At 39.8% G+C, this 23,253-nt stretch overlaps 12 protein-coding genes and 1 further gene across 12 annotated transcripts; 10 read left to right on the top strand and 3 right to left on the bottom strand.

The window, feature by feature from the left end:
* Window positions 1-780: 780 nt before the first annotated feature.
* On the top strand, window positions 781-2,085 carry Ecym_1494 (cation diffusion facilitator family transporter; the record flags this gene model as incomplete). Its single annotated transcript, XM_003644487.1, has 1 exon — window positions 781-2,085. The coding sequence occupies one exon, from the start codon at window positions 781-783 to the stop codon at window positions 2,083-2,085; it is 1,305 nt and encodes a 434-aa protein (XP_003644535.1).
* Window positions 2,086-2,644: 559 nt separating this feature from the next.
* On the bottom strand, window positions 2,645-3,793 carry SFG1 (Sfg1p; the record flags this gene model as incomplete). The annotated part of the gene is made up of 1 exon (XM_003644486.1): window positions 2,645-3,793. One exon carries the CDS (start codon window positions 3,791-3,793, stop codon window positions 2,645-2,647), a length of 1,149 nt encoding a protein of 382 aa, XP_003644534.1.
* Window positions 3,794-6,177: 2,384 nt separating this feature from the next.
* Window positions 6,178-7,191, top strand: SPS4 (Sps4p; the record flags this gene model as incomplete). The annotated part of the gene is made up of 1 exon (XM_003644485.1): window positions 6,178-7,191. One exon carries the CDS (start codon window positions 6,178-6,180, stop codon window positions 7,189-7,191), a length of 1,014 nt encoding a protein of 337 aa, XP_003644533.1.
* A 1,135-nt stretch (window positions 7,192-8,326) lies between these two features.
* On the top strand, window positions 8,327-8,994 carry RPL20B (60S ribosomal protein eL20; the record flags this gene model as incomplete). Its single annotated transcript, XM_003644484.1, has 2 exons — window positions 8,327-8,330; window positions 8,480-8,994. 2 exons carry the CDS (start codon window positions 8,327-8,329, stop codon window positions 8,992-8,994), a joined length of 519 nt encoding a protein of 172 aa, XP_003644532.1.
* A 520-nt stretch (window positions 8,995-9,514) lies between these two features.
* On the top strand, window positions 9,515-10,510 carry DGK1 (diacylglycerol kinase; the record flags this gene model as incomplete). The annotated part of the gene is made up of 1 exon (XM_003644483.1): window positions 9,515-10,510. One exon carries the CDS (start codon window positions 9,515-9,517, stop codon window positions 10,508-10,510), a length of 996 nt encoding a protein of 331 aa, XP_003644531.1.
* A 330-nt stretch (window positions 10,511-10,840) lies between these two features.
* NOP58 (RNA-processing protein NOP58) lies at window positions 10,841-12,385 on the top strand (the record flags this gene model as incomplete). The annotated part of the gene is made up of 1 exon (XM_003644482.1): window positions 10,841-12,385. One exon carries the CDS (start codon window positions 10,841-10,843, stop codon window positions 12,383-12,385), a length of 1,545 nt encoding a protein of 514 aa, XP_003644530.1.
* Window positions 12,386-12,720: 335 nt separating this feature from the next.
* SNU66 (U4/U6-U5 snRNP complex subunit SNU66) lies at window positions 12,721-14,451 on the top strand (the record flags this gene model as incomplete). The annotated part of the gene is made up of 1 exon (XM_003644481.1): window positions 12,721-14,451. The coding sequence occupies one exon, from the start codon at window positions 12,721-12,723 to the stop codon at window positions 14,449-14,451; it is 1,731 nt and encodes a 576-aa protein (XP_003644529.1).
* Window positions 14,452-15,123: 672 nt separating this feature from the next.
* Ecym_1487 lies at window positions 15,124-16,460 on the top strand (the record flags this gene model as incomplete).
* A 275-nt stretch (window positions 16,461-16,735) lies between these two features.
* On the bottom strand, window positions 16,736-17,677 carry YHM2 (Yhm2p; the record flags this gene model as incomplete). Its single annotated transcript, XM_003644480.1, has 1 exon — window positions 16,736-17,677. The coding sequence occupies one exon, from the start codon at window positions 17,675-17,677 to the stop codon at window positions 16,736-16,738; it is 942 nt and encodes a 313-aa protein (XP_003644528.1).
* A 421-nt stretch (window positions 17,678-18,098) lies between these two features.
* Window positions 18,099-18,818, bottom strand: RRG7 (Rrg7p; the record flags this gene model as incomplete). The annotated part of the gene is made up of 1 exon (XM_003644479.1): window positions 18,099-18,818. One exon carries the CDS (start codon window positions 18,816-18,818, stop codon window positions 18,099-18,101), a length of 720 nt encoding a protein of 239 aa, XP_003644527.1.
* Window positions 18,819-18,990: 172 nt separating this feature from the next.
* On the top strand, window positions 18,991-19,215 carry BIL1 (Bil1p; the record flags this gene model as incomplete). The annotated part of the gene is made up of 1 exon (XM_003644478.1): window positions 18,991-19,215. One exon carries the CDS (start codon window positions 18,991-18,993, stop codon window positions 19,213-19,215), a length of 225 nt encoding a protein of 74 aa, XP_003644526.1.
* A 354-nt stretch (window positions 19,216-19,569) lies between these two features.
* CUS1 (U2 snRNP complex subunit CUS1) lies at window positions 19,570-20,991 on the top strand (the record flags this gene model as incomplete). The annotated part of the gene is made up of 1 exon (XM_003644477.1): window positions 19,570-20,991. One exon carries the CDS (start codon window positions 19,570-19,572, stop codon window positions 20,989-20,991), a length of 1,422 nt encoding a protein of 473 aa, XP_003644525.1.
* A 724-nt stretch (window positions 20,992-21,715) lies between these two features.
* RNT1 (ribonuclease III) lies at window positions 21,716-23,239 on the top strand (the record flags this gene model as incomplete). Its single annotated transcript, XM_003644476.1, has 1 exon — window positions 21,716-23,239. The coding sequence occupies one exon, from the start codon at window positions 21,716-21,718 to the stop codon at window positions 23,237-23,239; it is 1,524 nt and encodes a 507-aa protein (XP_003644524.1).
* Window positions 23,240-23,253: the final 14 nt, after the last annotated feature.

The following is a 23,253-nucleotide window of genomic DNA, read 5'->3' as shown; positions in this document are numbered from 1 at the left end:
AAATTCAAAACTTGAGATTAGAATGAGATTGGAAATCTTGACCACCCTTATATACGATTTCAAGTGCCTCAGAACTCACATCTTGTTCATATCGAGATACTACAAAGTGTTTCTTTTGCTACTAAGCCAATCTAAGCCAACAGACTTTGATCGAGATTAGAACGGCAAAAAGAAAGATTACCACTCAACTGTAGTGTGTAAAAAGTAACTTTGCTCTTCCACCTTGATACTGAACTTACCTGAACCTCGAATACACAAAGAAACCGCTGTAGCGACATGACTCGTTTCTTATTGTATTCGCAGTGTACCTTTTCTCCCCTTAGCAAGGTTTCCTGCATAACCGATCTGCAAATCTTCGAAAAGCCATTGTTTAAAAAGAAACCTAAAATTTGCCTTTACTTTCTTTTGAGAACGCGGACAAAAACCTAAACATTTAGATTAGTCAAAACTGACTTTTTCTTGGTCATGTGATTTAATTAAAAAAAAGTCGATTTTTTTTCAATCGTTCTTCATAAAAATTGATAACCCCCTCATCATTAGTCTGAATGGTTTAGTCATTCACTCGCGTTCTGTAGTGGAAACAGTAAGTAAAGATTTCATATTAGAGACAAGGAGACTGGAATACTCGGCTGATACCATTATATACTGTAAATCTATAGTATTATTCCAATATCAGGAGGGTAATCTTAATATCTATAACTATATTTGTTGAAGGTTTGTCGTTGGCTAGGTTCAAAAAAAATTGCGTTCCCACAAAAAACAGTAGTAGAAAAAAAAGCGATGTTAAGCAACAAAGAGCTTAGGATATTATCATTGTTGGTTTTGGATACTGTATTTTTTCTAGTGGAGATTATAGTCGGTTACACGGTACATTCTTTGGCTTTGATAGCGGACTCGTTCCACATGCTAAATGATATTGTTTCATTACTTGTTGCTTTATGGGCTGTAAATGTTGCGAAGAATAGGAATCCGGATGCTAAGTATACTTATGGATGGAAAAGGGCTGAAATATTGGGTGCTTTGATAAATGCTGTGTTTTTGATTGCATTGTGTGTTTCAATTTTGATTGAGGCTATACAACGGTTTTTTGAGCCTCAAGAGATCACGAATCCAAAGTTGATTCTATACGTTGGAACTGCAGGGTTGATATCCAATATTGTGGGTTTATTTTTGTTTCATGACCATGGAGGGCATATGCATTCTCATGGCGGCAGCCATGATGCAGAGCTGGAAGCTGCAGATCCTGTTCCGCATTCGCATACAGACCATGAGGCCTTGGATAGTGATTCATGTGGCATTCAGGAGTTTCTGCCTGCCTCTGTTGTTGAACGTTATTCAACCGGAACAATTAAAGTAGATGAGAACACTCCACTCGTAAGCAGCAAGGGTCATAACCATAAACACTCTAATGAACAGCATTCAGCACATAAAGACGGACAACACAAGTCTTTGAATATGCATGGTGTTTTTATCCATGTGCTAGGGGATGCCTTGGGTAATGTTGGTGTAATTATCACAGCTCTTTTCATCTGGAAGACCAATTATTCATGGAAGTACTACTCCGACCCCTTCGTTTCTCTAGTGATTACCTGCATTATATTTTCCTCTGCTTTGCCTTTATCTCTTAAGGCGTCAAGGATCTTACTGCAAGCTACTCCGTCATCTATTTCGGCAGATGAAGTTCAAATGGAGATACTAGCGGTTCCAGGTATTCTATCTGTTCATGACTTTCATATATGGAACTTGACTGAGTCCTTTTCAATTGCTTCGATCCATGTACAGATAGATTGCAATCAAGATACTTATATTGAAGTTGCAAAAATCATCCGGTCTATCTTCCATAAGTACGGAATACATTCTGCAACTGTTCAACCAGAATTTGTTGGAACGCGTGATATTAGCGATGATTCTTACAGGAGGTTTTCTAGGATCGCTGGTGGTGGGCTAGGCTCTTCAACATCAATAAACGACCCGGTAACTGATAGTATTAAAGGCCAAACGTTTGCATATGGAGCTACAACGAATCAAACTGGATGTTTGGTGGATGATGCAGCTAACTGTAACTCAGACAACTGTTTACCATAGCTTTTATACTTGGGCCTAAATATTTCAAAAAATGTCTGTACCTTTAAGTTATTTCCTAATGGTCAATGTTTATATATATACCCCAACCGATTATTCATTTTATAATTAGTTAGAATGAAAATGGATTTATATTTTTGTATAGTTCCTACGCACCTGGCTTCGAGAACTTGATTTGGGAAGGATGACTCAACTGCCACTGTAATGCGTGTGAACGCATCATTATATTCTATATTAATACAAACTAATTTGGGGGGTTTCTGCACGATCGAGGATTGTGAAAAAATATCAGGATATATAACAACATAGAGAGGGAACCTCTAAGCTATCAAAATAAATCTAAGGGGCGTAAAATGAAACTTGTTTATAATTTTCTTAATAAAGATAATGAAAATTTTGAATGGAATGGTAATAATATAATACAAATTTCAGTCTTTTACAATCGGTCTTCTGAATAGTTGCAATTCAGGTCATCCATTGCAAAAAACGTTTTTTTCTGGATAAAAAGTCGAGACGTTTAAATAATATTAGGTAAGCGGCGAGGCGTGCAGACGCACCGTTGTCACCACTCCAAATTTGGAGCCCACCTTACTTTTTTGATTTCCCTACAAGCTGTAATACTTCCCTCAGCACTCATTAAATTTCGATCCATTATAGGCTTAGAGTCATGATGGAGTGAAGATTTTGTAGGACCATCTTCGTTGAACGTTACCAGACGTTCAAACTCATATGCACGAATGATAGCAGAATCATTACCTTTTCCATGTTTTTCATCTGGAGAATCCTGTACCTCATGATCGCTATTACTATCATCTTCATCGTAATAACCACTTAGCTGCTTGCAGCGTTCGTTCTTATAATGTTCCTTTACATGCGTATTCACAGGGATGGTAACCCTTTCCATAATTGTGGAGGGAAATGGAACATCATAGGAATTACAAGTATTAATTTCGGTTGCAAATATCGTTGCATCTCTAACGTTCCCATTAGAACTGTCCATTAGGAAGTTCAGACGGTCAGAGCTTAATTTTAACGAAGATTTTTTTGGTTTTAGTTTGTAATGCCTTGGATGACACAATTTCCCCCATTTATCTACTCCATTCACACCGCTGAAAGAACGCTTTCTCGATCCAGCCGTGACATATCTCGAAGAAAACAAACATTCACCAAGCTTGGGCCCATTTTTAGTACCCGTATGTTCTGTAGTGTTATCGTCAGCCCCCATGGCTAAATTAGACGTTACCTGTGACATGTTCGTTCTATTGACTAACAAGCTCAACGACAACTCGGTATCTAAGTTTTCAGCTCCTTCACTGCTATATAAGAAGTTTCTGTTCATATGCTTTTTTGAAACATCAGGAGACGATGAGGGAACAGAGCTGATGTCACTAATCGGTGACACTATACTGCTGCTCTCACTAAGAGTCTCATCATCAGAACACGATATCAATGGACTGACGACACCCAATTCCTGCGGGAAAGGCATGGAAAGCGTTTCTCTAACTACTTTAGAAGGCTTCGATGGCGACTCTATCATGGAATGCTCCTTCTGACCAAATGTACGCAATTTAAGCTGTATCTTGGGTCCCAGCTTCAATGGAGGTAACTTCATCTCATCGGGCTCAAGCACATGCGTCTTTGGGGTACACATGATTAGTTTTTCCGCCGATTCGTACGCGCCTTCTTTCGACGTCTCAATCAAAGACCACATAACTGAACTCAATATATTCCTCTGCTATACTATTAATCGGGCAAATAGAGTTGCCTTAACAAATAGCACAAAGCTATAACCTCAATATCAAAAAAAAATTAGCTAACACCGTATCTGTATAAGCCCAAGGAGCCTGCGATTGCGATCAGGAACAGCTTGCAAAGAGAGTCAAAGACGAAATTGTGATTCGCTTTTATATAAGGCTACCTGTTCACTCATAATCCTCTGATGAATGCAATTCTGTAAATACAAAAAGATCTACTAATAATATGACGGAGAACAAGTAATACTACAATAGGGAATCGCTTTTTTGCAACCATAACAGAATGTGGTATATGCACTAAATCCCGTCAATAACCATTATGCGACCGTTCGCTAAGCTGGATCGAAAAGGATTCGTTTCCAGTTTTAAACTTCTTAGTTTCCCGGTTAATAATACATATTGGCATTTTTTACATTTCGAGCGTCGACATCTACAATAATACCAACATGCACAGGAACGTAGACCGTCCCGTTATTTCCTTCAAAATCACCCTCACACTTTACTGCGGGCGTACCGTTAAGATTTGCAAAATAAATTGCGAGGAATTAAAATATCTGTGTACTCTCTCAAAAGGGAAGTATGGTAAACAAAGAACGGAGTTCCCTTTCTGCACCAAGTTAAGTGTAGTTCAACACTAAAAAAGTAAATGCAGATCTCTGAGCACGAGAACCGTCGAGATTTTTGCGTTATTTGCACCTCTAAGGAGATGTTAGATTGTTTGTGCTGCAGTAGGCTGTGTCAGCAATCATAACAGAGCTCGACGCCTTCTTGTTAAACAATTGCCTATTGTATCTAGCATTTCGATAGAATCCAATGAGGAAATAGGTCATTCCTAATCCTGTAAATCAAAATATTTTGACTTTTGGAGTTCCAGACTTGTATATTGTTGGGACACAAACGGCAGAAGCAGCCAAGGGATCTGGCAAAAAAAGAAAGATGCAGCTCCATGATCTGGCAAAATGCACACGGAAATGCCGTTGATTTACATCTCAGAAAATCAACACATTTTGTTCTATGGAACTAAACGTCTTTGCACACATGCCCTTGCTGAGTCATATGTAGTGGCGCTTTCGGCGGAGAGTGTTGAAGATAGGGGGACATTCGATGGGTTTGCTCTTTGGGGTTGTTGCGGGAGCGTTGAATGACGGTGTCAGGCGAAATCTAAAGCTTGAAGGGGTGGCGGGTTAGATACTGGTTAGATACTCGATAGATACTAGCGTCATTCTGGTTGCTGGTAATATAATCGTAGGACTGAGTGTTGGTCATGGGCGAGGGGGAAGAAGATGGTGTTGTGGATTTTTGAGACTTTTCTATAGCTATATATATAGTTTTTGTCCGACACGATATGAGTGATCTGCGAATCTCGAAAAATAGCATTTACAAGAAGACGAAATATGTCGTGATTCTGGTTAGCTGTTGCATGACAACACTGTTGCATGACAACCGCAGTTGCTATGTATCGGGAATAAATTTTGAGGCCACAAGAAGATTTTCTGTAAATTTTAAATCCTGCCGAATAGATGTGGACTCGTAATTTGCCGTGAAATGCATCGAAACGCCCACATGTGTAAAGCATAGACTCTTTTAGAGCCAGTTGAGTGCACAATACATGATGCACTACGATTGAGGATATTCCAGTCATCAATCTAATGCTGCACTGTTTCATCAGCGGCAGCCACCGTGCGCAAGACGAGATAGATCTTTTTTCTTGTTGTCTGTGAGTTTTTATTAGTGGTTTACACCACTAATAAAAACTCCCTGCCGATCGCTATGTTTTCTCTCGCTACGTATCTATTTGTACCATTTTCGATGCTGGAAGCAACGTTGGCATAGATCCGGCGTCAGATATTGGCCATGTATGCAGCGCATTTTGTGTAAAGAACAGACAAGAGTCGCATTGTCAATTGCTACGCTGAATCAAGTTAGAAAACAAGTTCTCTTGCCCTCTTTCCTTGCGTCAGTAAAAAGGCACTAACATAAAACAAGAATAAATGCTATTTCCCACGATCTCTTATAAAAAAGTGCTAGAAAGTGTCTATTAAATGTAGTGAGTTTGGAGTCATTGCGGATGTCACAAAAAATATCGCGCAGCTTGGAATAAAAGAACACTGACATTGCGGAAGACACCATGATTTTATTGACATAAACACGACAAATATCTAGACCACAAAGACCCTTTCAAATTATAAAAAGGCAGTAAACTTTAATTCGAGGATCGACATTAATTCTAAGAGCCTCTTAGTGTACTTTTCTAAACATATTTCTGCTCTGTAGAACAGAAACAAAAAACTTGCTTCGTTTCAAAAACAACAAAAAAGTATTGCATCAGAAACAATACAACATGTCCAGATTATTCCATAAGAAAGAACGTCAAGAAGTTGAAGAAGCTGCTCCAGTGAGTGAAGATGTACCTAATGGTGCAGGTGATGAACAGCCCAAGCCCAGACAGAGCAAGGCTTTAGCCCACATTGGTTCTTATCCTTTGGTTCAGCAAACGAAAAACATCCTAGATCAGCTTCCTCCAGCTAGAATTATTGTTGCAAACACCAAACCAACCGTTGTTGCGATCATTAATTCTAAACCAGTTGGTCTCATAAGACCCGTTACGAATGTCGCTGACCACTTGGTTGACAAGACTTTAAGCGTTTCAGAGAAAATAGTACCCTCGATGAAGACGAAGACATATCAAAGATTAGGTGAGGAGCTCATGCTACCATACACCCTCACTAAAACTGTTATTATCAAAACCACATCCAGCACAGCGAACGTTGCTCATACCTACTTCTACGAACCTACTCATGAGCAAATATTAAAATTCAGAAAGTACTATAACGAAAAAGTCATCGACACTCATGGGAAACCATTGATTAGAGGTTCACTAGATTTCATCGTCGGACCAGCAAACAAACAGTATGAAAAGCTCATTACCAAAGTACTACCTGAAGGTAAACAGGTGCCCACAAGCGGCTTCAGTAATGAGGTTGACAGAAGTTTCGCCTTGACCTTCAATATGGTTACCCGCCTAATCCCTGCCGCCGCCAAGAAAACCTCCAAAGTCATCTGGACTCCTTGTAACTACGTCAAGCACGTCAACGGCGTCTTCAACGAAAACTTGGACAAACAAGAAGACTTGCATTGGGGCAATTCCTGGAAAGCTGCCAAAGAAGCGGTGGCTGAATTGAACCAAGAAACCATCGGACATGTCAGGCACATCATCCCAGGTGGCGGTCACAGACCTTTCGCCTCTAGAATTGAATCCGAGGTTGCCGAACAAGAGCTTCTACAAGAACAGCTACAGCAGTTACAGCAGGAACAAGATCAGCAACTACAACGTGATGCTGGCGTTGTTGCTTAAAAAAAAATAATAAAGAAACAAGATGTGGCATTGTTGTGTGTAATATCAAGAGAATGGAGAAGACAAAGAAAATAAACCTTATTATTTTTTTCTTTCAGAATTTCGATTTTTGTTCCCTCCTCCCCCGCGCCTGCCAGCCAATCCTCTTACCCGGCCTTTAGAAAGGGAAAACAAAAGCAGAAAACGGATTCTTTTGATTAGATTTCCACCTATTTCACTCGTTTTTAAGTTCAAAATCCCAGGTGCTACGCTACGTAAATGATTTGGTGCTTCCCATCTTTTCTATTCCTCGGTTTTTCTGTCAGTTTTACTTTTTCCCTCCATTTCATCCAATGGTGGTGTACTAAAGAAGCCGTTTGTGTTTTCTTTTATGTAGTTTTTCGCATTGCATTGTTTAGTTTAGACAGCGCCTAATTCAGGCACTTTATCGTATATAACTATAGTAATCGCACGTTTTCATTGGGCTATTTTAAATCATATCGTGACTGTACACCTGTACATCCGCCACACATCTGTACACCGGACAGCAGAAATACTGTAGTGCGCCATCGGCGCGTGATGCTCATCGTTTGAGTTATAGTGCTTTTCCTTTCCGCACGCGAGAGGGAGCCCCCCCGCCGCCGGCCATCTAGCCGGGCTGCCCGTCCCTCCTGCCCTGCGTCGGTGGAGCATTGCAGCGCGTGCTGGTCGCTCTGCCTATAGGCAGAGCGAGCAGCACGATCGCCAGTCGTGCGCGGTGGATGCGAAGCAGCGATTCTTTCTAAAGAATTTCTTGAACTCAAGTGCAGCTTAAACGTTAAGCTCTGGAAAACGATACGTACCAAGACTAATCGAGGAAAAAGTGAGTATTATAGACATTATTTATGCAGGACGGATGTATATGAGATGAGCATGGCTTTTTTTGGTGGGTATCCCGTTAGCGACCTGTGGGGATGTTTGATTCGAGTTACGATAGATTGCGAGTGATGGAGATGGAGATGGAGGATTGCCGGTGCAGAGATAAGGCTCAAAGAGATGTATGGATCCGGGCGTTGGGTTGATCTTGGAGACAGTGGGACATTAAAAGATGTCAGGTTTGACTTGGAAGTAGTGCATGGCATGTTTGGAGTTTTTTCAAGAATTGGAACGTACGTGCATGCGTGCATGCACAGGTGGATTTTGCTGCCAGCTGGAGTGTTGATACCGATGGGGAGGACCATCAAGACGTTTTCTGGTGGGGTGTGAATCAAATATGCTTCGTCCTTTGTGTGCTAGTGTGGTGCGATTATACTAACGTTGAATTTTACAGTGGCTTTCAAGGAATACCAAGTTATCGGCCGTCGTTTGCCAACTGAGTCCGTTCCGGAACCAAAGTTGTTCAGAATGAGAGTCTTTGCTCCAAATGAAGTTGTTGCCAAGTCTCGTTACTGGTACTTCTTGCAAAAGTTGCACAAGGTCAAGAGGTCTTCTGGTGAAATCGTGTCCGTTAATGTGATCAGCGAGGCTCACCCAACCAAGGTGAAGAACTTTGGTGTCTGGGTCAGATACGACTCCAGATCTGGTACCCACAACATGTACAAGGAAATCAGAGATGTTACTAGAGTTGGCGCTGTTGAGTCCTTGTACCAAGACATGGCTGCCAGACACAGAGCTAGATTTAGATCCATCCACATCTTGAAGGTTGTTGAATTGGAAAAGACTGCTGACGTCAAGAGACCATACATCAAGCAGTTCTTGACAAAGGACTTGAAATTCCCATTGCCACACAGAATCCAAAAGTCCAGCAGCATCTTCGCTTACAAGAGACCATCCACTTTCTACTAAGATGGAGAATATTGAAGGGCATTTAATACTATTTACAACCTTTTAGACCTGTACCAATTTTATGTAGATTGTGTTCTCTTTCTATCCAAAGATATATGTGTGTTTAAGTACACCATACAAAATTGAAATATATATTTTAGTAAAAAGACAGGAAAAACAAAGAATCCGCGGCTCAAAGTCCTCCTTGTTGGTCATGGGACCGCTCCTCGGTGATCTGAACATTAAGCACCGCCATAGAACTGTCCTAAGTATTAATTACTACTGTACGTTGCCGCCTTTTACGCGCGGTTTCGGTGTACTTACTTAACTACATGATGATTTAAAACATCCGGGTAACGAGCTGGATTTTCTGCCTCGGCCATTATATATCAATCAGCACATCTTTGTAGAAGAACTTTGTTATCGGATTCTGAGGCGCAAGCCCATAATCAACAAAGCTTATTTAAAGTTCAAGGTTTAAGCAGTATACTAGTTGTGACCTAGGAGGTATCGAAAACGATCTGTTGCTTAAGATAAAGTTATGACAACAGAGCGACAAGTACCGAAACACAACGAGATTAAGGCTAGCGGGGTATCTAGGTTTTCAACAGATGATGACAATGATGATCCAGTTGAAGCGTTTATGAGAAGACCCGAAGAGAAAACAGCTGAGTACACGAATAATAATAGTAATAATAGTGTATCAGATGAGGGTAGTGGTGTGACTCATGGCACGGGTCACAGCTTTACCAGGGCCTTAAGGGCCATTTTGAAGAGCAGTGACAGTGAAGATCATCTTCCTGTGACGGAAATTCATCTAAAATCACATGAATGGTTTGGTGACTTTATAACGAAACATGAAGTTCCAAGGAAGGTATTTCATTCATCTATTGGGTTTGTGACGTTATATTTGTACACTCAAAACGTAGATTACAAGAAGGTAAAATGGCCGTTGATGGTTGCATTTATTATAATTGGTGCTGTTGATATGATTAGGTTGCGTAATCCAGATATCAACAAACTTTACTGTCGGTTTGTTGGAGCGTTAATGAGGAAGAAGGAAATACATACTTACAACGGTGTTTTATGGTATCTCTTGGGGTTGGTCATATCGTTTGGGTTTTTCTCCAAGGATGTCGGATTAATATCTTTGTTTTTATTAAGTTGGTCAGATACTGCTGCTTCTACATTCGGAAGAAAATATGGACATTTGACGCCCAAGTTAGCCAGAAATAAGTCTCTTGCAGGATCTATTGCTGCATTTGTCGTGGGTTTTATTACATGCAGCATGTTTTATGGGTATTTCGTGCCGGCTTATTCGTATGTCAATCTTCCTGGTGAGATTTTATGGAGCGCAGAAACTAGCCATATGAATCTAATTCAACTTTCCATAATCGGTGGGTTTGTGGCTTCTTTAAGCGAGGGCATCGATCTATTCAATTGGGACGACAACTTTACAATCCCTGTATTATCTGCAATATTCATGCATTTAGTCATTGTTGCATTCAAAATTCCAACCATCAATATGCATAGATGATATCTACCTTTTTTTATATTTTACTCCTTATAAATCAGCGAATTTATGTATACCTAAATCTATAGTATATATATTATATAAATAGAATTATATAATAATGGGATTGGCTCTGTATACTAATAATATAGTGTCGTTATTCTTATGATCCAGATCACATGATTTAAATTTTGATGGTGTGTGGGTTATATTCCTTTTTTCACTCGAAAAATTTTTTGTAAAGACCTCATCGAAAATTTTCAGAAGACAAACCAAGTATTATTTATTGGTTGGTGAACTACAATTAGATATTCTTAGCTTCATATCCTCAGTCCAGCCACTTGAAAGATTACCATGGCCTACGTATTAACCGAAACTGCTGCTGGTTATGCCTTGTTGAAGGCCTCTGACAAGAAGATTTATAAGTCTGCCACTTTAATTAATGATTTGAAATCCTCTGAGAGTGTCTTAAAACAATTTAAAATAGCAGCTTTCTCAAAATTCTCTTCTGCTGCCAACGCTTTAGAAGAGGCTAACGCTGTCATTGAGGGTAAAGTTTCTTCTCAATTACAAAAGCTGTTAGACGAAGCCAAGACTGATAAGAAAGCTACGTTGGTTGTTTCAGAAACCAAACTTGGTAATGCGATCAACAAATTGGGATTGAACTTTAACGTCGTCTGTGATGCTGTTACTTTAGATATATATCGTGCGGTTAAAGAGTATTTGCCAGAATTGCTACCAGGTTTGTCTGGTGATGATCTGTCGAAGATGTCTTTGGGTTTGGCTCACTCCATTGGTCGTCACAAGTTAAAGTTTTCTGCTGATAAGGTTGATGTGATGATCATTCAAGCGATTGCTTTGTTGGACGACTTAGACAAGGAATTGAACACCTACGCTATGAGATGCAAAGAATGGTATGGTTGGCATTTTCCAGAGTTGGCCAAAATTGTTACCGACTCTGTTGCTTTCGCTAGGATCATTTTAACCATGGGTGTCAGATCCAACGCCGCAGATACTGATTTGTCTGAAGTTCTTCCGGAGGAAGTTGAAGAACGTGTGAAGGCAGCAGCTGAAGTTTCTATGGGTACCGAAATCACTCCTATTGATTTAGATAACATTAAGTGCCTTGCTGAACAAATTGTAGAGTTTGCAGCCTACAGAGAACAATTGTCCAGCTACCTATCTTCAAGAATGAAGGCCATTGCTCCAAATTTAACCAATTTAGTTGGTGAGTTAGTCGGCGCTAGATTGATCGCCCATGCTGGTTCCCTAATTTCTTTGGCTAAGGCACCAGCTTCTACCATTCAAATTTTAGGCGCTGAAAAGGCTCTATTTAGGGCCTTAAAAACGAAGCACGATACTCCTAAATATGGTTTGCTATACCATGCTTCTCTGGTTGGACAAGCTACCGGTAAAAACAAGGGTAAAATCGCTAGAGTGTTGGCTGCTAAAGCTGCCGTTTCCCTACGTTATGATGCGTTGGCTGAAGATAGAGACGATTCTGGTGAATTTGGTCTTGAATCCAGGGCAAAGGTTGAAAACAGATTATCTCAACTAGAAGGCAGAGATTTGAGGTCCACACCTAAGGTTGTTCGTGAAGCCAAGAAGATTGAAATTACCGAGGCCAGAGCATACAACGCTGACGCTGACGCTATCACTTCTGAGACTGCTCCAGCTTCTGACTCAGATGATGAAGAAGATGAGGATGCAAAGAAGAAGGAGAAGAAGGAGAAGAAGGAGAAGAAGGAGAAGAAGGAGAAGAAGGAGAAGAAGGAGAAGAAGGAGAAGAAGGATAAAAAGAGAAAGAGAGAAGAAAGCACTGACGAAAAAGAATCTAAGAAGTCAAAGAAGGAAAAGAAGGAAAAGAAGGAAAAGAAGGAAAAGAAGGAAAAGAAATAACTCACCTCCTTAGTCTGCTACTATCATTAATTGCATGCATTTCCTCATCTTACTCTACACTGTAAAATAGTTTTAAAATAAGATATATTTAGCAAAGCTAAAATAAAACTTGTTGTCATCTTAAAAATATGAGGATCTTTCCTCAATACCCTTATTTAGATTTATAGGAATAAGGAGCTGCAATTATCCTTTTTGTAAATTACTGCTTGCACCTAAAGTAGGTCTCTGTCAGATTTTGGCGAATTCCGTTTCCAAAAATTTCAGTTGACAACATTGAAAACTCATCTCAACTTTAGTAGGATGAACGCTCTACGGATAGCACTATATGTAACACAATGGTGGAAAAAGAAGAACTATCTATTGAGGAGACTAATAAGATACGTCTCCAGCTGGGCTTGCCACTGATTCCAGTACCTTCTAAAGCGCCGGGTTCCCCAGAAAATGTAAGCCAAACAGAAAATAGAACAGCTGGAAGTCCCTCATCGCAGGTGTATGCTCCTTCAGGCGATCAATTACATGACCAGAATACAGCAAGTTCGAATAGATCTAGTATATTAACAGATGCATTTATTGATAAAAGAGCTTTTAATCTTAGGAAGCGTATTAACATGAGACGAGGTCATACCTTACTGGACACAGATGAGAGTGGTGGAGCTGATTGGTTGAATGATGTTAGTAAAGCGAAACAGTCGGCTCCTAAATCAGTTATCAAGCATGTATATGATCAAGAATCAGAATATTTATCAGGCAGAAGTTATATGGTGGCACACGACTTTGAATCTTTTGTAACAGGGAAAGATGTCATACTGACATTAAAAAATACTGATATTGAAGATGACCAGGAACAAGCAGACGTGCTGGAGAACGTAGATATGGTTCATGACGCTGAAGACTCCAGGAATTTGAAACTGAAAAAAATGGCTAAGGATAGGAAGCGAGGCAAACCCTCGTTCGACAATGAAGTCATCAAAGGACAGTTTTCAGATGACGATGAAGATCAAGGTAAGAAAGCAGTTTTTACAATAACTGAGGACAACAGGATATTACAAACCAGCAAATTATATGCTACTTCAACACCGGAAGTTTTGAAAGACAAACGTAAAATAGAACTAGATACTTCTGTGCACGAGGAATCGATGGCTGATTATGAGCCAGTTAAAATAAAGAAAAGGAAAAAGGTAGATCGCAATCAAAATCTTCGAAAAAGAGAACGATCCAATCCTCTACCCAAAGTAAACCTCGTTGACGAGGATGCTTTTCAAGAAGATGCTGAAGATCAACTAAATACTATTTTGTCTATCCGACAACCACAAGTGGGTATCACGACCGAGGATATTGCTAGAGATATCCTAACCGAACGTGAGGAAAAGAAATCTAGAGCGAAGAATATAGAAAATTTGCATAAACATTACATGGTAATAGACGAGGCAGATACGTTTTTGAACTCCCTCAGAGATAGTATTCTGGAAGAACCACCAACCGTTCCAATTGAGACGGTAGAACCGGGTACCAGTGCCCCGCCAAATAGTGATACGGCAGGCATAAATGAACTTCCAAATACCAAAGAACCCCCCGCAGAGATGAATACGACAGCACCAACTTTCTACACCGGTATTGCAAGTACCTTGCAGTTTTTGAAGGAGAAACAGGTTCTAACATCTGAAGGTGTCAGACAAAACTCTATCCATACGAAGAAACGAGATCTACTAAAGCTAGAACAACGAATAGCCGCTCGTAAAGTTGAAGAGAAGATCGACCTTGAACTAGCTGAAGGTAGCGTAAAATATACAAAGAACGAACTGGATAAAATCTCAAAATACAAAGAGGATCAAGTTATGAGAACCGTATCAAAGCTACAAAAAGAAAGACTGAAAGGGTATAACCCAGACGTCAAGCTCCAGTATAAAGACGACGATGGTCACGAATTAACAACCAAAGAAGCATACAAGAGGATTTCGCAGGCTTGGCATGGCACTAAGTCCAATAAGAAAAAACTTGCAAAGATGCGCAAGAAGATCGAGGAGAGACGTGCTGAAAAAGAGCACCCTCCGTTGTTAGACCTATGACGTATTTTCCCATTTAATATATATATATACAATATATTATTGATATAAAAGCCAACATTAGATACTAAAAATACTTTTCCGCGAAAAATCTTCAGTTAAAGATTCAAATGCTGTTTGTTTAATCATCAACCTTTTATCTAATCGATCTGACATACACGACTCTAATTGTTGTAAATAACTGTGTAACTGCGACCCAATACAACCTAACGAGCTAACAGGCCACAAGGGTTAAGAACCCCGTAATCCCCCAACATACGTTGTCATGGTCTCACCAGTTCCTGACATAATATTCGACATAGTCACGTGATTCATTTTGCTGCGTGCTTCTCCCATAAAAATGTGAAAAGAAACAATGGCAGAGATGTTTTCTACACACAATACTTTTCTATGTAGTAGTTAATTAGTTCATGTATTGAAATATCGTCATATTTGCAACATTAGGCTATTCGGATATATTAAATTAGCACACAGGTTCTATTCCGGGTGTGTAAGGGTCAACAGGAGGCGTGTTTTTTATTTTAAATTATCATCTACTTATTGATTGTCATATTGTAATAAAGTCTGAAGAAGATCCACAAAGCATACCATAACTACTCTGATTAGGAGTCACAGAACTGTACACTAGCTTATATCACCTTAACTCCTGACGGAACAAACCTTTTACATTCGCTAATGATCACCACACAGAGTACTGTTCAAAATACAGCTTCCAAGCGTCGTGAGTCTATTCACAAAGATTATCTTGCGCCTTCCTCATCGCACAGGGTTCAATACAATTCTCCGGCTAGTCATGTACAGCTCAAGGCATATGCTCATCCGCGAGCACCTGATAAATCGTGGAAGACTATTGTCGTTGAATTGTTTCCAGCAAGTGTGCAGCAATTCTTGCCGGAAGTGGATGTGAAGATTACATTATTGTGCTTAGTGTGGTATGTGACGTCTTGTATATCCAGCAATATATCCAAGGCTATCCTAAGGGAGTTTCCACATCCAGTTGGTCTCACGGAACTGCAGTTTTTGACGAACGCCTCTCTTTGCTTGCTTTTTATCACGATAGCCAACTTTCTTCATCGCCCATGTTTTCAGGCTACCAGATTATCTGTCAACATGAGCAAATTTCCTGAGGGTATATTGCCCGGTTATTTGGGTGGTAGCTTTAAGGATGTTATTAAAGACCAATTTTTGACTTTGGACAGACGGGTTTTCGTGATGACATTTCCCATGGGTATATTTCAGTTTGTGGGCCATATTACGTCCTACAAGGCTATATCTATGATACCGGTTTCGTTGGTTAATTCTGTGAAGGCTTTGTCGCCAATAATTACTGTGTGCTGGTATCGGTTTGCCAAGAAAAAACGGTTTAACCCGATGACATACTATACCTTAATACCGTTGATTAGTGGTGTTATCCTAACATCATCATCGAGCGGCAGCTACCAGGGAAGTCAGAGTACACTTGTTAGTTCATCTCAATCTGAAGGTTCGTTTGCTGTTGGTTTTTTTTTGCTGCATTGTCAATGACAATTTTTGTTTCACAAAATATTTTCGCAAAGTCAATCCTAACTGTAAGAAGACGAGAACTATTACCCAGACAGAAAGCTTCCTTGCTGAATAGCGGAGATTCCTCTTATCAGCTGGATAAGATAACAATTTTGTTTTACTGTTCATGCATTGGGTTTGTTTTAACGTTGCCAGTATTCATCACCAGGGAAATTTTAGCATCGTCAAGTGTATTTGGCGACTTTTCACTTCGAGCACTATGCCTAGTTGCTATATATGGTATTACCCATTTTCTACAAGCAATGCTAGCATTTCAGCTTCTTGGAATGCTTTCTACAGTGAACTACTCAATTGCTAGCATTATGAAACGTATTATGGTCATCGGTGTAGCCTTGGTTTGGGAGTCACGTTTATGGTCTACCCAAATTTTGGGGTTGTTTTTAACCATGTTAGGATTATACGGTTACGACAAATGGGGCAACAAAAGCTCCAGTCCATCAACTTCCTAGGTATACGTAATTGTGCTGCTTATGTTATAAGTTATAAGTTATCCAACTGCAGTTTATTTCTGTTACTATTCGGTATAAAGTACTTTCTTTTTTTATCAACTTTACACTCATGTATTAAGTGGAGGTATATTTTCAGAACATATATAAATCAATATACATACATATTGTATACATATATACATAAACAACATATATGTTAGTATCTATCCTACTAAGAAAGGTCTGTAAACTTATATATCGTTTGAAAAAGCAATTTGAATACTGCTTTAGTCGCTTTAATGTCCAACAGGTGTTTCACCAGTTAGCTTTTGGATAAAATCTCTAGCCATGTCACCAAAACCGACCATAAATACAGTTTGCCAAACTCCAAGACCGATTCTTGGTGTCACACCACGGTACAACCCTTTCAGGCCATTCGATTGATAAATATATTTGAAAGTTTTTGAGACAGTCAAATTCTTAGGTCTATTAGCATCCACGGTTTTAGATTGCATCTCAACCCTGATGACTTCAATCGGTTGATTCCAGGCACTCAAACCACCACCAACAGCGGAGGCAGCTATCTTTTCAAATGCAGTTAGCTTTTCATCCGGTCCCTTGCTGAAGAATTTCCTAAAAGCTTCTTCAACAAGTCTGGACAATCCGAACCTAGAACCCCAGTTAGTCATTTGCCTTATGGCAACTGCATTAACCCCCTTGTTAATGCCTCTTATGCCCTCTTTTGCAAATATTTGTTTGAAAACTTGCCATGAGCTTGGCACAGGGACACCAGCTACCGGAGCAGCTTTGCTTCTGGTGATTTCCACAGTCTTCATACACGTACAAAAGCCCATAGTCAAATACGCTTGAGCAACACCACCTGAAACACCACCCATAATACCAGCCCCAAAGTTATTTAAACCAGCCCTTTTGAATTGGTATTCAGCTTCGGCAGAAACAAATAATAGAACAGCACCTTTAGTAGATGCCTCAATCCATGCCCAGGGGATCAACCCTTGGTAGAAACCAAACACACCACCACGAGACCAAACGTGTTTGATCGACTGCAAGAAGCTCAAGTTTCTGTTGGCAGCCATAGTAGTTTTTGTAACCTCCAAAGGTTGACCTAAAGTGCTGGCCTCACACATATTCAACGCAGCACCTAGCAGGATATTAGAAAAGCTAATTGGCTTCTTCTTCAGCTCAGCAGGCTGAACAACATTGGACGTAGCAGTCATATTGAATGTGTTGAACCGATTTTCCTTGGTTACGGTTCAATTGATTTGCTAAAGACCAATAACACAGCAGAACACAGTTGGATGATATATGATTTACCTCAAAGAATGATTATTTTAAATTTTTGGCCAGTGGTCCGGGACAAAGTAAACATGTCACGGAAAGATTCGCATATTCGGAAGAGTTCATCATACATATGCAGCAATAATACTGACAAAAATCATTAATAGAAACTTCCATCTTTGAGCTAGAACCTATTTGAAGCGATTGATATTCTCATTATCTCTTATACTCTCGAGCCATTTCCCAAACGTTTAGAAGATGCAGTAGCAACTTGGCTACGGCTTACTGGTAGCGCTAAATTATGTAACTATTGATATTACAACACAAAAGGTTATATATATATATTTACAGGAATTAAGTCTATAATTTATATGCCTCTAGTTTGATCCACTCGTTGATGCCGCAATTATCCAGAAGTTTGGAGGCATATTCGTTCTCGAAATAATGGCACAGGTGCCCGGATTGATTGACGTTAAAATCAGGCTCCGCATCTGAAGGCTTTATCATTGTGATCTGTAAATACACGAGTGGAATACGCATCTGGTTCATGACTGCAACTGCATCTTTTGTTAATAAGTTGGGCGAACTCATCATGACTATGGTATTATTTCTTTTTTCATGGTTTTTGCTGATCATCGAGAATGCCCCCATCAGCTCACGGATCTGCTTCCCAGTGATCTTTCTGGCTGTGAACGCTTTACATTGCACAATGATATCCAGTGGCCTGTAGCTATTGTTGTTCTCAATGATCTTGGTCCTTAACGGCTTGAGATTCAAACCATTAACACTATATCTCTTGGGCAACTTTTTATCCAGATCCACTAATTTCTTTACCCTGTTGTAGATATTAGAGATATCCCATTTACCCCTGATATCAACTCCACCATCATAGGCCCCACCAGTCTGACATAAATTTTCAATATGTAGCTTGTCATGAAGTTCTCGCATCACTGTTAGCTCGTAGAGCGTGCCTTGAAACACTGTCGAATCACATATATGAACATTATCACTAATATATTCGGTTAGAGATTTCCTATAAGCAACGCAAAACGGTGTCCGACTAGCTGTGGTCCTTATCATGTTTATTCAGTGCGGCTGAGTAAATCGCCTTCCCGAGTTCTACCAACGTAGAGCAGTTTCACATCTTCAAGTTTCGGATAACTTCCAGTCATTACGTGAATTCTTTAAGACCAGCTTTTTGCAAAACTGTCCAGGACACAAAACACACACCACGAGAACTGATCAAATAACAATGCCTACTGTAGATTTATCTACCGTGAATAGTTCTAGTTCTGCTAATACACAGAATGGTAGTGAATTTACAAAGAACGCAGAACAAGTGGTTACCGTTTTCGATCTTGCATCCGAAATTGAACAGTCGTTAAACCAAGCTTTGGCACAGATCGAGGCTAACGAGAGCCAGTTTGAGAAATCTCTCATATCCATACATGAGCGGCTAAGTAATTTGCAACAGTGAAAGCATTTTTCTCGACCGATTTCTCCGCAGTGATGAGCTGTATGCTCCTTATATTTGAATATTGATGGAAGTTTAGCAGAAAAGCACGCATGAAGGAGGTTGTAAAACGTATTAACATATGCATGGAATTGAAGTGGTCTTCAAAAGTTTATATTAACGTTATTTAAGGTCTTTATTTCGTACCATAGCCTTGTGTTTTAGCGGTGTGTGTTGGCAGCATTAAACAGTGTGGGGAAGTACAATAATATTACCCGGACATATTCATTCATCGAACTCGATCTTTTAAAATATCAACAATTTTAAATGCTAAACGGTCAAAGCAGCTGTAGTTGTTGATATAATCAAAGAATATATATGTCGAAGAAGCCCAAAAATAACCATAGACGGCGGAGGAAGAAGTCATCTGCCCAAGTAACAGCTGAGGGGCGAAAGTCGGAGCTCTCAGCTCTTATTGATGAAGTAAGCGTTCAGAAAAATGCTTCAGCATCTACTGCGGATCGAAATGAAGATCAGCAGCTCATAGACCGAAAAATTGATCCGGAATTTATTAGTATCTTTCAAAGATTCGAGGCCTCCAAGGAAACGAATAAATCGGACAGTGTGCCGCAGTCTGGGGTTGTTTCAGTTTCGAAGTTTAGCCCGCCTGCTAATGATTTAGACGACTATTCGGATGATGCGGAGGCAGAGAGACCAAAGAGCAAAAGGAAAGCAGCCAAACCGTCTCTTTCCACGTTGAAATCTATTTCGACCCATCCCGATCTTATACAATGGTATGACTGTGATTCTCCGGAGCCATTCTTTTTGGTGAAGATAAAATCTGCCAAGAATATTGTACCTATCCCAAGTCATTGGCAAGCCAAGCGGGGGTACCTTTCGGGGCGTTCTTTACTTGAAAAGAAGCCTTTTGAACTTCCCGATGTAATCAAGCAAACCGATATTGAATCTATGAGGAATACTGTGCTCGGATCAGGAGAAGATGGCAGCTCGCTTAAGAAGGATGCAAGATCACGAGTGCAGCCAAAACTAGGGCGATTGGATTTGGATTATGTAAAGATGCATGATGCCTTTTTTAAACTAGGCCGACACTGGAGGCCAGAACTGATGCTAACATTTGGTGATTTGTATTACGAAAATAGAAACTTGGAGCAGGAGCTAAGTTGGACTAGAATGAGACGAAAATACAAACCGGGAAAATTATCGTTGGAATTGAGGAACGCTATGGGGCTTCCCGAGGGGAGACCTCCTATCTGGTGCAAAAAGTGGAAAGATATTGGTTTACCGCCGGCCTATCCAGGGTTTAAGGTTGCGGGAATAAACTGGGATGCTAGCAATGTGAAAGCGGGTCGATATGGAATTTGGAAAAATCAGGAGCAAGGAGAGAAAGTCGAGTTGTTTGGTCAACTACTGTCTTTTGAAAAAGAGAATCAGCTACTGGAGCGTGAAAAAGATAGGAGGACCAATTCGAAAGGTATTGTAGATCATCAACCAACCATTGTCACTGACGAGGTTATTCAAGAGCCGCTGAAAGATATACCGATTGATGCAATACCAGTTACAGAGATCCACGAGACTGCTACAAATAAAGCTACTGAAGAGCGATCGTACACTACTCTTGAAGAGAATAAACGTTCTCAGGATCCGGAACTTCTCCTAAAGGGAGGGTACAATACTGCAGGGAAACGGAAGAAACAAATAACTCCTGATGTTAATCCCAAACGACATCAGTTTAAATCTGTCTCAAAAGACGAAGATACAATCGATAATTTCAAGTTTTGAACAAGAGTCATGTAATTCTAGCACGCAGACGCTTGAAAGTTCAGATTACACCAGTGTTCCAATACTCATCTCACTGTCCCACAATTAACTATTCAAAACCCCCAAGAGCGACATAATCGAACTTACATCTTGATGCTTTTATTTTTAGGAAATTCTTCGCAGCATTATCCATCGAATAACTCTTCAGCACCAACCAGCATTAACCAGCAGTGACCAGCAGTGACCAGCACTAACCAGCACTTCGCATAAACTCTAAAGGAGAATGGAGCGCCAGATAAGTATATTTAAATATTAATAAATTATATCGTTTATGGATATAAAGAAACCTTAAACCACATTTACGTGCTCCAAGTGGCTAGTTCATATATCTATCATTGAACCCTGATTATCAAGACTGCCAAAGTATCTAATCATCCGAGCACCAATTCAGGAAGTAATTTATTCCTGACTGCACTGTAACAATTGAGATCATCTACTAATTCTAGCGCCATAAGGGCTAGAAACTCACCAATATTTAGCGTTTCTACCGTATATTACTATGTGACGAGAGCATTAAGGCTTGTACACCCAGACAGTCTGGATAGTTGTAGTCAAGTTCATTGTTACCATGAAAAACTTTTGGAGACAAAAATGGAAGCTCATCTCTTAAAGATACTTCACCATCATTTACTATCGAACAAAACATAATCTTAACGTCTCAATAATCCAATATTACATATTACTAATGGGTAGAAAGAAAGTTAGTTGTTCGGTTCCTCGTGGTAAAACATATTCCCGGCACGGCACTTTCAATAAAAAAAACATCGAGAGCAATCGTGATCATAATACTAGTAATTACCTTAAGATCAATGAGGATAACGTGATTGATCTAAGCTCTAGGAGCGAAGCATACCGTGTAATTCAATCCCGAAAACCAAGTCAAACCTATAGCATCCATAACAACATGTCAAACGAGGAAGGTATTGAAGGAACTGTCGCAAAAGTTGACACTGGACGGTATCAATATTCTCAAATCTTACAATTGGAGCATGCTATTTCTAATATCATAGAATCGCTGAATCGGATTATAAACATGTCACCAAATTTCAAGACTTACTTGGAAAATCTAAATGACGAACATACCCCTACTGAATTTTTACCGAGTTTCGCACGATACCAACTTAAATGTGCAGCTGAGTTAAAAACTTTATATCAATTAGGAAAATTCCCAAGTTTCAACGAACTAATGAATTACGAATGCAAATTTTCCCCAACAGAAAAACTCCCAATATTCTCTAATTTAACCGAGGAAGACATTGATGGACTATCAAGCCAAGTTGAGGACGAAGAGGAAGATGATGATTATATTCCTACCGCAGTTAGCACTGAGGTTATTAGTAATTCTAATACAAAGGAAGCACCTCAATTAACGGGATATGAAAACAAATGGCCTCCCGAATTACCTGAAATCAAGAATCCTGCCATAAAAGCTCGTGTTTTCACTCATAGGTCTATGATAAATGATAAACTATATCTATCTGAAGCTGCGATGATTAAAGCACATAATGAAAGATTAGAATTTCTTGGGGACTCTATTTTGAACACAACAATGACTATGATTATTTACAACAAGTTCCCTAGTTTTAATGAAGGTCGATTATCTCAATTAAGAATGAAGTTGATTAACAATGAGAGGTTGAAGGAATGGTCTTTTATGTATCGTCTTCCAAGTATGCTTAAAACAAATGTAGAAACCATAAACAACACTCCAGATTTCCTAAATGGAAAGCTGAAGCTCTATGCAGACGTGTTTGAGGCTTATATTGGGGGTTTAATTGAAGACGATCCCAAGAAGAATCTACCCAAAGTTAGAAAGTGGTTGGCCGCGTTATCGGAACCAGTAATCCAAACTGAAATGGAGAATGACGTTATCCTAGAAAACACTGATGAAGTTGATGTGAACGCAAAGAAGACCTTGTATTCATTAATTGGCTACGCAGCTTTGAATCTACATTACCACCCAGTTCACAGACCCACTACCAATGCTCCGTATGCCATTGTCGAGTGCAGAGTTAAGAACGGAGTTGTGCTGGGCAGTGGTAAGGGAAAAAATGTCAAAATTGCTGGAATGCGAGCTGCTCAGGTTGTTCTGTCAGATAAAGCCCTAGTCGATAAATATGCTGCCGAGAGAGCTGCAATCCCAAGGGAAGAATCTGTAGTTAAAGAAGTAAGCGATTTCAAGCGTAAGGATAACAAAATAAACTTTTAGAAGAAGCTACTTTA

This window comes from Eremothecium cymbalariae, chromosome 1 (genome assembly GCF_000235365.1).
Source record: "Eremothecium cymbalariae DBVPG#7215 chromosome 1, complete sequence".
Classification (NCBI taxonomy): domain Eukaryota; kingdom Fungi; phylum Ascomycota; class Saccharomycetes; order Saccharomycetales; family Saccharomycetaceae; genus Eremothecium; species Eremothecium cymbalariae.
This window is presented reverse-complemented; position numbering and strand designations above follow the sequence as displayed.